The sequence below is a fragment of the Hemiscyllium ocellatum genome, chromosome 1 (genome assembly GCF_020745735.1).
Source record: "Hemiscyllium ocellatum isolate sHemOce1 chromosome 1, sHemOce1.pat.X.cur, whole genome shotgun sequence".
Classification (NCBI taxonomy): domain Eukaryota; kingdom Metazoa; phylum Chordata; class Chondrichthyes; order Orectolobiformes; family Hemiscylliidae; genus Hemiscyllium; species Hemiscyllium ocellatum.
The window spans coordinates 15,778,289-15,793,296 of NC_083401.1; the positions used below are offsets into that span (position 1 = coordinate 15,778,289).

At 46.0% G+C, this 15,008-nt stretch overlaps 1 protein-coding gene across 1 annotated transcript in view; it reads right to left on the bottom strand.

The window, feature by feature from the left end:
• The window catches only part of npm1b (nucleophosmin 1b), a 116,853-nt gene extending 104,512 nt beyond the window's left edge, over positions 1–12,341 (bottom strand). The window contains exons 1-2 of the mRNA XM_060828174.1: positions 12,245–12,341; positions 6,009–6,091 (exon numbers count right to left, since the gene is read on the bottom strand). Coding sequence (XP_060684157.1) covers positions 6,009–6,091; positions 12,245–12,302 — 141 coding nt within the window. The 5' untranslated portion in view covers positions 12,303–12,341. The remainder of the gene's footprint in view (positions 1–6,008; positions 6,092–12,244) is intronic.
• Positions 12,342–15,008: the final 2,667 nt, after the last annotated feature.

Genomic DNA, 15,008 nt, shown 5'->3' on the forward strand with positions numbered 1-15,008 from the left:
CCACTACACCTCCAATTTTACGTTATCTGCAAACTTACTAACTATACCTCTTACACTCACATCCAAGTCATTTATATAAATGATGGAAAGTAGTGGACCCAGCACTGATCGTTGTGGCGCTCCACTGGTCACAGGCCTCCAGTCTGAAAAACAACCCTCCATCATGGGCGGCACGGTGGTTAGCACTGCTGCCTCACAGCGCCAGAGACCCGGGTTCAATTCCCACCGCAGGCGACTGACTGTGTGGAGTTTGCACGTTCTCCCCGTGTCTGCGTGGGTTACCTCCGGGTGCTCTGGTTTCCCCCCACAGTCCAAAGATGTGCGGGTCAGGTGAATTGGCTATGCTAAATTACCCGTAGTGTTAGGTAGGGGGTAAATGTAGGGGTATGGGTGGGTTGCGCTTCTGCGGGTCGCTGTGGACTTGTTGGGCCGAAGGGCCTGTTTCCACACGAAGTAATCTAAAGTAATCTAATCATCACCCTTGGTATTATACCTTTGAGCCAGTTCTGTATCCAAATAAAGAAGAGAGTGATCCTAAGGGAAGAGTGCTAAACTGGGCCAAGGCCAATTATATCAAAATTAGACAGGAGCTGGGAAATGTGGATTGGACACAGTTATTTGAAAGGAAGTCGACATTTGAGATGTGGGAGGCTTTCAAAGATAAGCTAAAGATAGTGCAGGATAGGCCTGTCCTGTTGAAGGCAAAGGATAGGAAGGGCAAGATTCATAAACCATGGATGACAAGAGAAATTGTACGACTAGCCAAGAGGAAAAGGGAAGCGCACATAAGGTCTAGGCAGCTGAGAACAGAATGGGCCCCGGAGGAATACCGGAAGAGTAGGACAAATCTTAAACAAGGAATCAAGTGGGCTAAAAGGGATCATGAAATAGCTTTAGCTAGCAGAATTAAGGAAAATCCCAAAGCATTTTATTCTTGTATAAGAAGCAAGCGGGTAACTAGAGAAAGAATTGGTCCACTAAAAGATAATGAAGGCAGGCTGTGGTGCCGAACCTGAGAGAATGGGTGAAATTCTGAATGATTATTTTGCATATGTTCACTAAGGGGAGGAACATGATGAATCTTGAGATTAGAGATAGAAGTTTGATTAGTCTGGATCACATTGGCAAAAGTAGGGAAGATTTGTTGGGTATGCTAGAGATTATTAAGGTGGACAAATCCCCAGGACCGGATGGGATCTATCCCAGGTTGCTGAGGGAGGAGAGAGGCGAAATAGTTGGGGCCCTGACAGATATCTTTGTAGCATCCTTAAATACAGGTGAGGTGCCAGAGGACTAGAAGGTTGCTCATGTTGTCCCCCTGTACAATCCATTAACCTCTTTTTTGAACATATCCAGACAGCTTTCACTGCCTTTGGGAATAATTTTAAACTATGTATCGAGTAAAGAAATTTCTTATCTCAGTCCTAAATGGCTTGCCTCTTATTTGGAGGCCACACAGCCTGTACAAATACCTTTTATGTATCCATACTGTAAGACCTAAGTTTCAACTGGGTCACCTCTCATTCTTTGAAACACTGAAGAATACAGATTCAGTCTCCTCAAAGTGTAGTCCCTCCATCCAAGAATTAGTCTGGTGAGTTTGTACTGCACTTCCTTGATAGCAAATATGTCCATCCTGAGTAAGGGGACCAAAATTGTGTAGAATACTCCCAATGCAATTCCACCAAGGTTCTAAAAATTGCATCAGGACATCTTTAGTCCTGTACACTCATTCTCCTGCAATACCAGTCAGCATACTACATGCCTTCCTAAATGCATGGTGAACACACATGTCACCCTTCAATCACTTATGAACAGGGACATCCAGATCTCTTTGGACGTCAACACTTCCCAAACTCTCACCATTCTGCAGCTTGTGGGAAATAGTTAAAAATCTGAAAGAAAAAGTGCAGCACTTTATTTTCTATAATGGTGTTTATACCATCTTTGAAGTTCAACATACTACATTGTATGCAATCTATTTCCCTTCATCATCCAAAATAATATCCCATGGCATCTTCAAAATCATATAAAATTAAAGAGTGCGCTGTAAATTTAAGGCCTTAGAATGGGAAATGGTGAGTCAGAGAATCAATAACAGTTAATGTCTAGCCTGAAGAATGACAAACAGCCTCTGGCTAAAAATGTGAAAAGAAAAATAAGTGCTAAAAAGAATACAAGGAGAGTTGAAGTCTCTAATTAACCCACTTTAAATTGTTCTTGTGCAACATTCTTGGTCAAAGATGAGCCTGGAGCAGTGGCAAAGAAACCTAATGGCATGAATAACAGGGGAGCAACAGGGTGCCACCTTGGCAAACAGCAGCACTAAGCGACAGCTCAGGTTTCTAAAGCTTTTACCTTGGAACGACATGGCTACGAAGCTGAGATTCCAGTTTCATCACTGGACAGCTCCAGCTAAATTCGAGAGAGACTGAGCGTTTTGATAGACTTCTCTGGCTTTCCTGTGGTTGCATCAATTTGCTATGCATGCATGTTGCTTCTCTGTATGTGGCGACCAACATTAATTCCTGCCTCCAGAATTCGGTGCTACGCATGGGCCTTCAGGGTCTTGGGAAATTAATGGGATTGAAGGCTGATAAATACACAGGACCAATTAATTTACAGCCCAGAGTACTTAAGTGGTGCTAGAAATAATGGCTGCATTGGTCCTTTAAGACCCTTGGACACGAACAGTTCTAATAGATTGGGCATTGGCTAATGTAACTCCACTATTTGGAAAAAAAAATGTAGAGAGAAAACACAAAATCAACTGTAGAAGTCCTGCCCTGGTTTGTCTTACCAAAATGCAACATCTCACATTTACCAAAATTAACCTTCACCTGCAACTCCTCAGCCCTTTGGCCCATCTGAACAAGGTCTTGTTGTACTCTGAAATAATCTTCACTGCCCACTGCACCACCAATTTTGGTGTCAGAGGCAAACTTATGAACCATCTCCTCTATATTCAATTCCAAATCATTTACGTAAATGAAAAGCAGTGGATTCAGTTCCAATTGTTATGGCATCACTGGTCACAGGCCTCCAGTCCAAAACAAAACTATCACCCTCTATCTCCTATCTTCAAGCCAATTTTGTATCCAGCTGGCTAGCTTCCGCCTGGGGATCCCATGTGATCCAACCTTACTAACCAATCTACCACGTGGAACTCTGCTTTGCTGAAGTCAATGTGTTGTCTATCTTCAATCTGCTTTGTCATTTCTTCAAAATAAAAAGCTGAAGTTAGTGAGACATGATTTCTCACACACAAATATGGAATTTAACAACTTTGGGGCAGATGCTGAAGTCCTATGCTCTCCCCCCCCCACCCCCACATACTTGTTATCACATGGTCTGCCTTTATATACAGCCCACTGTTAGCCACTAAGAGTCCCCATTAGCGGCTATGTACTCTCCTAGGCTGACTGTTATCCACTCCTTGTCTGTCCAACTGTCTTTCTTTTTCAGTGAGCTCTATTTCCACCTATCATTTACTCCTTACCCCTTCTCCCCAACCAACCTTCTGCATATAAATCAACATTCTCCTGGCTACCATCAGTTCTGAAGGGTTACTGGAACTGAAACAATAACTGATTTCTCTCCACAGGTGCTGCCAGACCTGCTGAGTTTTTCCAACAATTTGGTTTTTGTTATGAATAGAATCTGCATGAATTTGGGCTTGACAAATCTATTGGAATATTTTGAAAATGCAACTTAAAGAGTTGATATGGGAGAACCAGTGATATGGTTTAGTTGGTCTTTCAGAAGTCTTTCAATGAGGTTCCAAGCAAGAGACTAGCATGGAAACTTAAAGCACATGGGATTGAGGCAGTGTACATGGATACAGATCTGATTGACAATCAGATAGGTGCCTGGAACACAATACCAAGGGAAAAGCTGATTTGATAGCAACATTTAAGAGGTGTTGAGACAGATATGAACAGGCAGGGAATAGAGAGATACAGACCACGTATAGACAGATGGGATCAGTTCAGAATGACATCTTGGTTGGCAGAGATACGGTGGGCCGAACAGCCTGTTCCTGTGCAGTATTGTTCTGTTATGCTAAAGAGAAGAATAAACGGATGGGTGGCAGCCAATAACTAGTGGGGTCCTGCAGGAATCAGTGCTTGGACCCCATCTATTCACAACATATATTAATGATTTAGATAAGGGAATTAAATATATTTAAATTTTGCAGACTACACAAAGTTGGGTGGGAGGGTGAGCTGTGAGAAGATGCAGTGATGCTTCACTGTGATTTGGACAAGTTGAGTAACAGGGAAAATGCATGGCAGATAAAATATAATGCAGATAAGTGAGAGGTTATCCACTTTGGCAGCAAAAACAGGAAGGTAGATCAGCATCTGCTTTAGATTAGGAAAAAAGATGCAATGCAACAAAATCTGGGTGGCCTTAATTCCTTGTCAAAAGGGCAAGATGGTTTACCAGACTGATTCCTGGGTTAACAGGGCTGACGGATGGAGAGAAACTGAACTAATTTGGATTAACTTCAAAGTTGTGATAGACCAATGTTAACATGCCATTGACAAGTTTTCCAGGCCTCTCTGAACAGAGGATTAGTACCAGGGGATTGGAGGGTTTCAAATGCTTAGATTAGATTAGATTACTTAGTGTGGAAACAGGCCCTTCGGCCCAACAAGTCCACACCGACCCGCCGAAGCGCAACCCACATTTACCCTTTACCTAACACTACGGGCAATTTAGCATGGCCAATTCACCTGACCCGCACATCTTTGGACTGTGGGAGGAAACCGGAGCACCCGGAGGAAACCCACGCAGACACGGGGAGAACGTGCAAACTCCACACAGTCAGTCGCCTGAGTCGGGAAATGAACCCGGGTCTCAGGCGCTGTGAGGCAGCAGTGCTAACCACTGTGCCACCGTGCCGCCCACAAAGAACACGGCAAAGAATAGCCCAGGAAGATGCAGACCTGTCAGCTTGACATCAATAGTCAGAAAAGTGATGGAGGCCATAGTATGAGATATGATAAACATACACTTAGAGAACATGAAGTTAACATTAGACAGTCAACATGGCTTTGGCAGGGTAGATCGTGTTTGATAAATCAAATGGAGTCCTTCCTTTAAGTGACACAGGCACTGGATGAAGGTAGTGCTGTGAACGTTTAGAAACCATTTGATACAGTGCCACATGGCAGGTTGGTTAGGAAATTAAAAACGTGTGGGATTGATAGGTCCTTGGCAGCACGGATTACAAATTGTTAAATTATAGGAGTGAGATGAGGAGAAACTTCCTTACTCAGCATTGTTAGGATTTGCAATGAGCTTCCTGGTGGTGTGGTGGAGGTGGATTCCAAAGGAGGTTTCAAAGAGAGTTAGATAGCTGAAAGCGACAAAGTCAGAGGACAACAGAGATAGAATCAGAGAATGGGACTGGCTGGGCAGCTCCGTCAGGATCTGGTATGATGGGTCGAATGGCGTACTTCTGTATTAAAATTCAATGACTCTACAAGAATAGGGAAAAATCTCAGAAACTTATAAAATTCTAACAGACCCACACAGAAAAATGCAGGAAGGGTGTTCTCGATGACCAGGAATCCAGACCCAGGAGTCATACACTAAGGATCGGGGAGTAGGCCACAGTGGCTCTTGAGGTGCAGTGATAGTGTCCCTACCACTGAATGTGTTCAAATCCCACCTGGTCCAGAAGCATGTAATAACATCTGAGCAGGGTGATTAGAAATACCCATGATGTAGGCTATTTAGGACTGAAAAACAGAAATTTCTTCATCCACAGAGTGACGAGGATGGGGAATTCACTGCCAGGAAAGTGGTTGAGGTGTAAAAGTTGAATGTTTTCAAGGAGTTAGTACAAGTCTTCTGGCTAAAGCTATCAAAGGGAGAGAGAGGGACCAGAGTTGGATAACCAGCCTTGTTGATAATGAGTGGTGGAACAGGCTGGAAGGCCTGAATGGCCTGATACTGCTGCTATTTTCGATGACAATCCCATCGGTCAGGACACTCACCGTCCTTAGAATGAGTTGGTGTGCCATCCGATCATCATGCACCTGGAATTTGTATTCCTTTCGTCCTTCCTCCAGCACACATCCTAAAGAATCAAATCAGAAAAATTAACTTGACCAACTCATTTCCTAGGTGCATGCAGAACATTTTTGTTGACAGCAAAAGACTTCGAAAGCAGGTTTGTAAAAGAAGGGACATTCTCCCAGTGTCCGTGCAGGTTTCCTCCTGGTACTCTGGATTCCTCCCACAGTCCAAAGATGTGCAGGTTAGCAGGACTACCAATGCTAAATTGGCCAAAATGTCCAGGGATGTGCAAGCTAGGTGGATTAGCCATAGTAAATGCAGGATTACAGAGATGGGGTAGAGGATGGGTCTGAGGGGACGGGTTCACTCGACGGGCTGAATGGCCTGCTTCCACACTATAGGGATTCTATGACCTAAATTTTCTAAGCTCCCACCAATGAAGAAATACTCTGCACATTTGTTCTTCCTGCCAAATTGGATAACCGCGCCTCTCAAGGAGAGCCAAATTCCCCTTCTGGACTTTAATCAGTCCTACTCCTCCTACGACCACCCTTTTATTATTTATGTGTTATTGAAAACTTTGGAATTCCTACTTATGTCACTTGTAGCATTTGTTTGTTATCCCCGTTGCTTTTCTCCTCCCTTCGGCATTCAGCTTTCATATTACATTTTCTACATGATACCTGTCATTCATGCACTTTTTCCTTTTCTATCTAGGGAACTCTGGATTGGTGTGCTGCCCCTGAACTTTTTGAAGGCTTAAACCTCGACTTGTGTTGAAACTATTTTCTCTCTGAAGGTGGTACAGCTGAGGCTGTGACAAATAGATTTTTGACTTCCAAAAATAAAAAGGGGAGTCAACAAATAGGCAAAAAAAAAATGGAGTTGAGGCGGAAGATCAGCCTTGATACACTGAATGATGGCAAAGTTAAAAATCACAACTCCAGGTTTATTTGGAAGCACTAAGCTTTCAGAGCACTGCTTCTTCATCGGGTGGTTCTTCAATGACCTGATGAAGGAGCAGCACTCAAAGCTACGCTTCCAAATAAAGCTGTTGGGCTCTAACCTGGTGTTGTGTGATTTTTAACTTCGTACACCCCAGTCCAACACCAGCACCTCCAAGTGACAAACGAGGGCAGACTGGGTTGTATCACTGAACTCCTTTCCCTTTTTGTTATGAACGTGAACTTTATAAGCTGGTTATACTTTAAATGTGTCTCCTTTAATTCAGAGGTGAAACCGAACATCGCGGCATGTGGGATAGTCATCTGCCCAGAAACACACCTGTGTGATCTGTGACTGCAGCTTAAACCCAAAGAACAGGATTCCCACCTAGGAACATCGTGAAAGAACGAGAATAAGAGACACAGGAATCAAAGGGAACCCGTGTTTAACGTTTCAGCATCTTTCAGCTTTAACACCAAGTGAGTAAGACTGAAAAACTCAATGAGGGTCACGATACTAATGTTGTTTAGCAGTACCTTATGTGACCAAATGGTCTCCATTTTCTCAGAAATAAGGCAACCTCTAGCTTTCAGATTTGCAGTCTCCCCCCAATTTGAGCGGCTGCTCCAAATTTTCAGCCACAAGCTCTCCCACCTGGCAAACCCAGTGCCTCAAGGATCTGTCCAGGCAAGATGGAATTGCCACCCCCCCCCAAGAAACCCAAACAATCTGCTGGATGTCAGTCTCAACCCTGACTACAGATGCCAGCCACTCTTTCCCCTCCAAGGTGGCGGCTGCAATAGCAAGACAACAGTCAACAGAACAACAGTGCCCATGGTCCACTATGGGGCCCAGGACTTCTAGAGTGTGCATGTGGGTGAGATAGCACAAAACCACAAGAATGCGACAGCAAGTGAGCAAAGGCTAGGCAAAGGAGAGAGACTACTATAGAAAGGACAGTAAATGGAATATTAACATTTTATTTTACTTTAGCAATTATCTGGAAGACATGACAGGTCTACTAATCCAGAGACCCAGACAATATCTCGGGAACCCACAATGGCAGATGGTTGAATTTGAATTTAATAAAGAACAGCTGGACTTTAGAATTTAACAACGGCCATGACTTTGTGTCAATTGTCAGAGAGAAAAAAATTTGATTCACTAATGAGTTTTAAGGAAGGAAACTGCCATCCTGCCCTTGTTTGGTCTCTGTGTGACTGCAGACCCACAGCAAAGTGGTTAAACTCTTAAGTACCCTCTAGGCAATTAGCAATAGTCAATAAATGTCAGTCTACATGCTGACATCCCATGAAAGAATGGGCAAAACAATTTTATTAGCTATTTTTACTTCGATATGCAGTCATTTAAAGTACTGTGGTATTGTATTCCAAGTACAGGGTACACATTCAAATTATTTTCTTTGCGATGAAACTCATCTCCAGTTTTAACATGGAGTTTATGGAACTAATGCCAACACCACCTTCAAGTTGTGACTTGGGGACACGCAGCCGCTACTGTGAGGATATCCTGCACTGCCCCATTGCTTTGATGTGCAAGGTGAATAGTGAGCGAACAAGAGTTGCTGAGCTGAGTCTTGCTAGTCTAGGTCTGCTTTGGAATGCACATGGCGTGGAGGAGCTGGTGTTGGACTGGGGTGGACAGAGTTAAAAATCACAACACCAGATTATAGTCTAACAAGGTTCACTTGGAAGTACTAGCGTTAGGAGTGAGCAGCACTCCTATGAGATTTTTAAACTTGGAATACACACTCTAATTGGTTGTAAGTGCTTTGAGATTTAATCGCGCTCTGACATTCCTCTTGCAGTAGCACAACCCAAAGAAGAATATATTGCACAGTATTTTCCAACGGAGTTAATCAGTTAACACAAAAGTACCCAGGTTGGCATACTCATTGCTTAAGTATCATTTGTTCTATGTTGCTTGCATTGTAAGAAACCAGCGTAATGAAGCCTTAACATGTGAAAGCTTGTCTTTTGGTAATTCTCATTATGCATTAGGAATTTATGGAGATCATAATGTATTCATTTTAATGTCTTTTCTACCCCCTTGTATTCTTTTCCTCCAAGTCAGCCTTGCATTATCCTCTTTGGATTCTTTCATGTAACCGAAAATAACACCATTATTTGTATACATCCTGACCACCTTCCCTCCACAGAATGTTTAAAGCTCCTTTGTAAGGCCACCATGAAACCTGCCTCCACTGCGCCCTCACCTTATACAGTCCAGATCTGGACCGTGTGCCGCCTTAAAATAAACCTTCTCATCTCCGGTTACAACTTCTGGCACTCACTTTAAACCAGAATTTGCAGGTTCTCACTCTTTCTTTTTCCCTATTCACGTACGAGAGGCAGGCACCCCTGGTTGGACAACATTTATTGAACCCCTTTATCCCTACTTTCTGCAATCAACCACACCTCTAGTGGCAATTCAGGAGGTGCTTCCAATCTCGTGCATCTGGCAAATTCTTCCAACATATCAGGGCAGAACTTGCAAGACTGATGGATAGTATGCACTGCCAGAATGAGTAACTGCCCTGATGGCATAGCATTACCCCCACAGGAACAGGTAGGTTTGAACATTAACAAACAAAAACAAAGCGCTAGGGGAAGCTCCAGGTCTGGCAGCAGTCTGCAGAGAGAGAGCACAGTCAATGTTTCAGGTCCAGGAACCAGTAATGGAAGATGGAATTTAATCCTGAAATGACAGAGGTGATGCATTTTAGATTAGATTCCATACAGTGTGGAAGCAGGCTATTTGGTCCAACAAGTCCACATCGACTCTGACAGTAACCCACCCAGACCCATTCCCCTACATTTACCCCGACATCTAACCTTCACATCACGGAACAATATGGACAATTTAGCCTGGCCAATTCACCTAACCTTCATTCATTCCTGAAGGAGGGTTATGCCCGAAACGTCGATTCTCCTGCCCGGCCTGCTGTGTTTTTCCAGCATCACATTTTTCAACTCTGGTCTCCAGCATCTGCAGTCCTCACTTTCTCCCAATTCACCTGACCTGCACATCTTTGGATTGTGGGAAGAAACCAGAGCACCCGGGAGGAAACAGGGAGAACGTGCAAACTTCACACAGACACAGTCACCCAAGGGTGGAATGAAACCCAGGATTCTACGTTCTATGTTGCAAGGCCGAGTGCTAACCACAGAGCCACCGTTTTGTGACATCTAATAAGTGAAGGATTTACACAATGAATGGCAGGTCCCTAGGGAGTACTGAGGAATAAAGGGACCACAAAGGTGTCAGCACTGGTAGGCAGGCTGGTGAGGAAGGCCAACGGGATGCTTGCCTTCATTGGCCACATGACAAATATCAAAGAAGTCTTCTTGCAACTGTATACAACGATGGTTATGCCACAGATGGAATACGGTGTGTTGCTCTCTACGCCACGAACTAAAAAGATGACTGGTACGAGGTGTCACAGTTTGAAAATATTAGAAGGAAGGTATAAAGGAGACGTCAGCGATAGATTCTTTACGCAGAGAGTTGTGAATGCCTGAAATGCGTTGCCAGCTGTGGCGATGGAAGCAGAGTCATTAGGGGATATTCGAGCAACTGCTGAACACGCACGTGGATAGCAGTGAATTGGGGAGGTTCATAAGTTAAGTTACAATATCTTACATTAGGATTAAACCTCAGCACAACATCATGGGCCCAAGGGCCTGTTTTGTGCTGTACTTTTCTACGTTCGATGTGATTGCATTAGAGAAGGTAAAGAGGAGATTCACCAAGACATTTCTTCAGAGTAAAATTCTCAGTTCAGAAGAGAGACTGAATTTGTTTTCCTTGGAGCAAAGGAGCCAGAGGAGAAACCTGAGGGAGGTATACACAATGAGAGAAATTGATAGGCGGGATCATCAGAACCCTTTCTCCATGGCAGGCCTGTCTAATACCAGAGGGCACAAGTTTAAGGCAAGGAGAAAATGGCTTAAAGGAAATCTGAGCAAAGATTTTTTTTTCTTAAAAACCCAGACGCTGCCTGAGAGACTGGTGCAAGCAGCCACTATTGCAACATTTAAGTAGCACCTGGACAAGGACAGAAAATGCAAGAGTTTCACAGGCTATGGACCATTGGTAGGTAAATGAGATTGTTGCATGCTTGGTGTTTCTGAGTTGGCATGGACACGGTGGGCCAAAGGGCCTATTTCTATTGGGGACTGGGTGGGGTAGTTGTGAAGGTGGAACAATAAAGGGAGCTTGGGGCTTGGGTTTCAAACAATAAGGGGGGGGGGAAATGGGGAGAACAACTAGGGGAGGGGGACAAAATAGGGGGAAGATAAAGTTCAAAGGGAGAGTGGTCAGGGGTTTAGACAGCAGTGTTCGCTGTTAGCCTTTAGGACAGTCAGTCTGGGAGATGAGGTTTAGAGGGGAAGGTTGGGGAATCTGCTGGAGAGGGTGAGGGTGAAGGTGCGGTCTGGAGGGATGGAGAGGGTGGACATGGGAGAGGTACCCAGAAGGGGGGCACACATGGAAAAGGAGGCAGCACCTGGAAGGAGGTGGGAGAGGGAGAGGGAGAGGGAGAGGGTGAGGGAGAGGGAGAGGGTAAGAGTGAGAGTGAGAGTGAGAGTGAGAGTGAGAGTGAGAAAGAAGACAGGGCAGCTGGATGGGTAGGGGTGGAAGGCAAAGAAGACGGGGCACCCTGGGGGTGGGTGAGGAGGAAAGAGGGGGGCAAACCAAGCTGTTTCAGTGGAAACACTGCAGGGGGGAGAAGATGATGATGATGAGGGGGAGCACAGGGGGAAGAGGAGGGGCCACTTGGAAGCGGGGGCGGGGGCGGGGGCGGGGCAGGGGCGGGGGAGGGGGAGGGGGGTGATGGGGAGACAATGGGGGGGAGTTAATGGGGGGGAAAAGAGTGTGGTGGGGGAGACGGTGGTGATAGAGGGGGAGGGGGTGGGGGTAATGGGGGAAAGAGGGTGAGGATGGAGGGGGAGGGGGAGGGGTGGGGGAGGGGGGAGGGGGAGGGGTGGGGGAGGGGGGAGGGGGGGGGGGGAGGGGAGGGGGGGAGGGGAGGGGGAGGGGGAGGGGGGAGGGGGGAGGGGAGGGGGAGGGGGAGGGGGGAGGGGGGGAGGGGTGGGGGAGGGGGGGAGGGGGGTGGGGTGGGGGATGTCCCGCGCAATGGCTCCCTCTTTCCCTCCCTGTGGTTGAGAAGCCAGGGCCTTGTACCCGCTCACTGCCCCCGGTGCCGGGTGGGGGTGTGAGGGTCGGGGCCCGGGGCCCTGCCGCTTACCGAACAGGTAAATGCTGGAGTTGAGCAGCTCGGACACGGACACCTTCCGCTCGTCCATCGGACACCTGCGCCCGCCTCCCCGCGCTGAGTGGCAGCAGCATTGACCAATCATGACGCCCCCTCCAGGCCACCTGACCAATGAAGGGGGTCGTCCGGCTTTGGCCAATCAATAAGGGAGCGGGCCAGGAGGGCGGGAAACATACTGGCCAATGGAAGTACGGAAAATCAGGCGGAAGGCGGAGCGTTCTATTGATTCTATCCAATCGGCATGTGGGGAGGCCTGTCAATCAGAAGCGGGGCGACAGGCTGATTGACAAGCTCCGTGTGTCGGGAGCGCCACCTCATGGCGTGGTCCTGTAATTGCTCCGAGCTTCCCTGGACATTGCAAAATGCAGCTTGTAGAGAGCACCTGGTTAACTTGTCAAAGTAACATTGTTCTGGAATAAAAGATGAAATAAGGTTCACTGGACTGGAACTAAAGCGCTCAAAAGTAGAAGACAGAGGGTGGTGGTGGAGGGTTGTTTTTCAGACTGGAGGCCTGTGACCAGTGGAGTGCCACAAGGATCGGTGCTGGGTCCTCCACTTTTTGTCATTTACATAAATGATTTGGATGCGAGCATAAGAGGTACAGTTAGTAAGTTTGCGGATGATGCCAAAATTGGAGATGTAGTGGACAGCGAAGAAGGTTACAACAGGATCTGGACCAGATCGGCCAATGGGCTGAGAAGTGGCAGATGGAGTTTAATTCAGATAAGTGTGAGGTGCTGCAGTTTGGGAAAGCAAATCTTAGCAGGACTTCTACACTTAATGGTAAGGTCCTAGGGAGTGTTGCTGAACAAAGAGAGCTTGGAGTGCAGGTTCATAGCTCCTTGAAAGTGGAGTCACAGGTAGATGGGATAGTGAGAAGGCATTTGGTATGCTTTCCTTTATTGGTCAGAGTATTGAGTACAGGAGTTGGGAGATCATGAAGCGGCTGTACAGGACATTGGTTAGGCCACAGTTGAAATATTGCGTGCAATTCTGGTCTCCTTCCTATTGGAAAGGTGTTGTGAAACTTGAAAGGGTTTAGAAAAGATTTACAAGGATGTTGCCAGGGTTGGAGGATTTGAGCTATAGGGAGAGGCTGAACAGGCTGGGGCTGTTTTCCCTGAAGCGTCGGAGGCTGAGGGGTGACCTTATAGAGATATACAAAATTATGAGGGGCATGGATAGAATAAATAGACAAAGTCTTTTCCCTGGAGTCGGGGGTCTAGAACTAGAGGGCATAGGTTTAGGATGAGAGGAGAAAGATATAAAAGAGACATAAGGGGCAACGTTTTCACGCAGAGGGTGGTACGTGTATGGAATGAGCTGCCAGAGGTTGTGGTGGAGGCTGGTACAATTGCAACATTTAAGAGGCATTTGGATGGGTATATGAATAGGAAGGGTTTGGGGGGATATGGGCAGGATGCTGGCAGGTGGGACTAGATTAGGTTGGGATATCTGGTCGGCATGGACAGGTTGGACCGACAGGTCTGTTTCCATGCTGTACATCTCTATGACTCTACGACTCTGTTTCGTCTCTCCACAAGTGCTGCCAGATTTTCTGAGTTTCTCCAGCACTCAGATGTTTGTTTCAGATGTTCAGCATCAGGAGTTCTTTGTTCAGTTTTAAAATAATGTCCATCTCAATGAAACATAAAGGGGTTAACTTGGCTAGATGCAGAAAGAATTTTTAAATTCATTCACAGGGTGAGGGCATAGCTGGCTGGGCCAGCTTTTATTGCCCGTCCCTAATTGCCCAGAGGACAGTTAAGAGTCAACCATATTGCTGCGGGTTTGGAGTCACATTTAGGCCAGACCAGGTAAAGATGGCAGATTCCTTCCCCAGTAGATGGGGTGGCATGGTGGCTCGATGGTTAGCTCTGCTCTCTCACAGTGCCAGGGACATAGTTTTGAATCCAGCCTTGAGTGACAGTCCGTGGTAGAAAAGTGCAGCACAGAACAGGACTTTTGGCCTACAATATTGTGCCAAGGATTTAGCCTAATGTAAAATAAAATAACTTAACCTATGCATTGGAGTTTCCAATTTCTCCCCGTCTCTGTGTGGGTTTGCTCCGGGTGCTCCGGTTTCCTCCCACAGCCCAAAGATGTGCAAGTTAGGTGAATTGGCTGTGCTAAATTGTCGTTGATGTTTAGGGATGTGTAAGTTAGGTGCATTAGGCTGGGGTAAATGTCGGAGAATGGGTCTGACTGGTTACTCTTCGGAGAGTCGGTGTGGACTTATTGGGCCGAAGGACCTGTTTCCACACTGTAGGGATTCTATGGAAACGATAGGTTCCCCCACAATCAATTTACAGACATCATTAGACTCTTACTTCCAAAATTTACTGAGTTCAAATTACACCATCTGCCATGGCAGGATTCAAATCTGTTCCCCAGAACATTACCTACGTCTCTGCATTAACAATGATATCACTAGGCCATTGCCTCCTTCTTGATTGGGTCTACCATAGGTATGGTGGGTAGGACAGCAGTTATTGGAGGCCTGGGTTCAAGTCCCATCTGCCCCAGAGGTGTGTCATAACATCCCTCATTCGGTTGATTTGAATTTTTTTAAATTCCTAGCTCTCATTGACCTGGAGAAGGTGGTAGAGTGCAGGTGTTTTGAACCAGTCCAGCCCTTGTGGTACAGAATCCACATTGCGGTTGGGAAGGGAGTTCAAGGATTTTGAATTAGATGCACCGAAGGAGCAGTGAAGCACCAACTTGGGTTGGAGGAGAA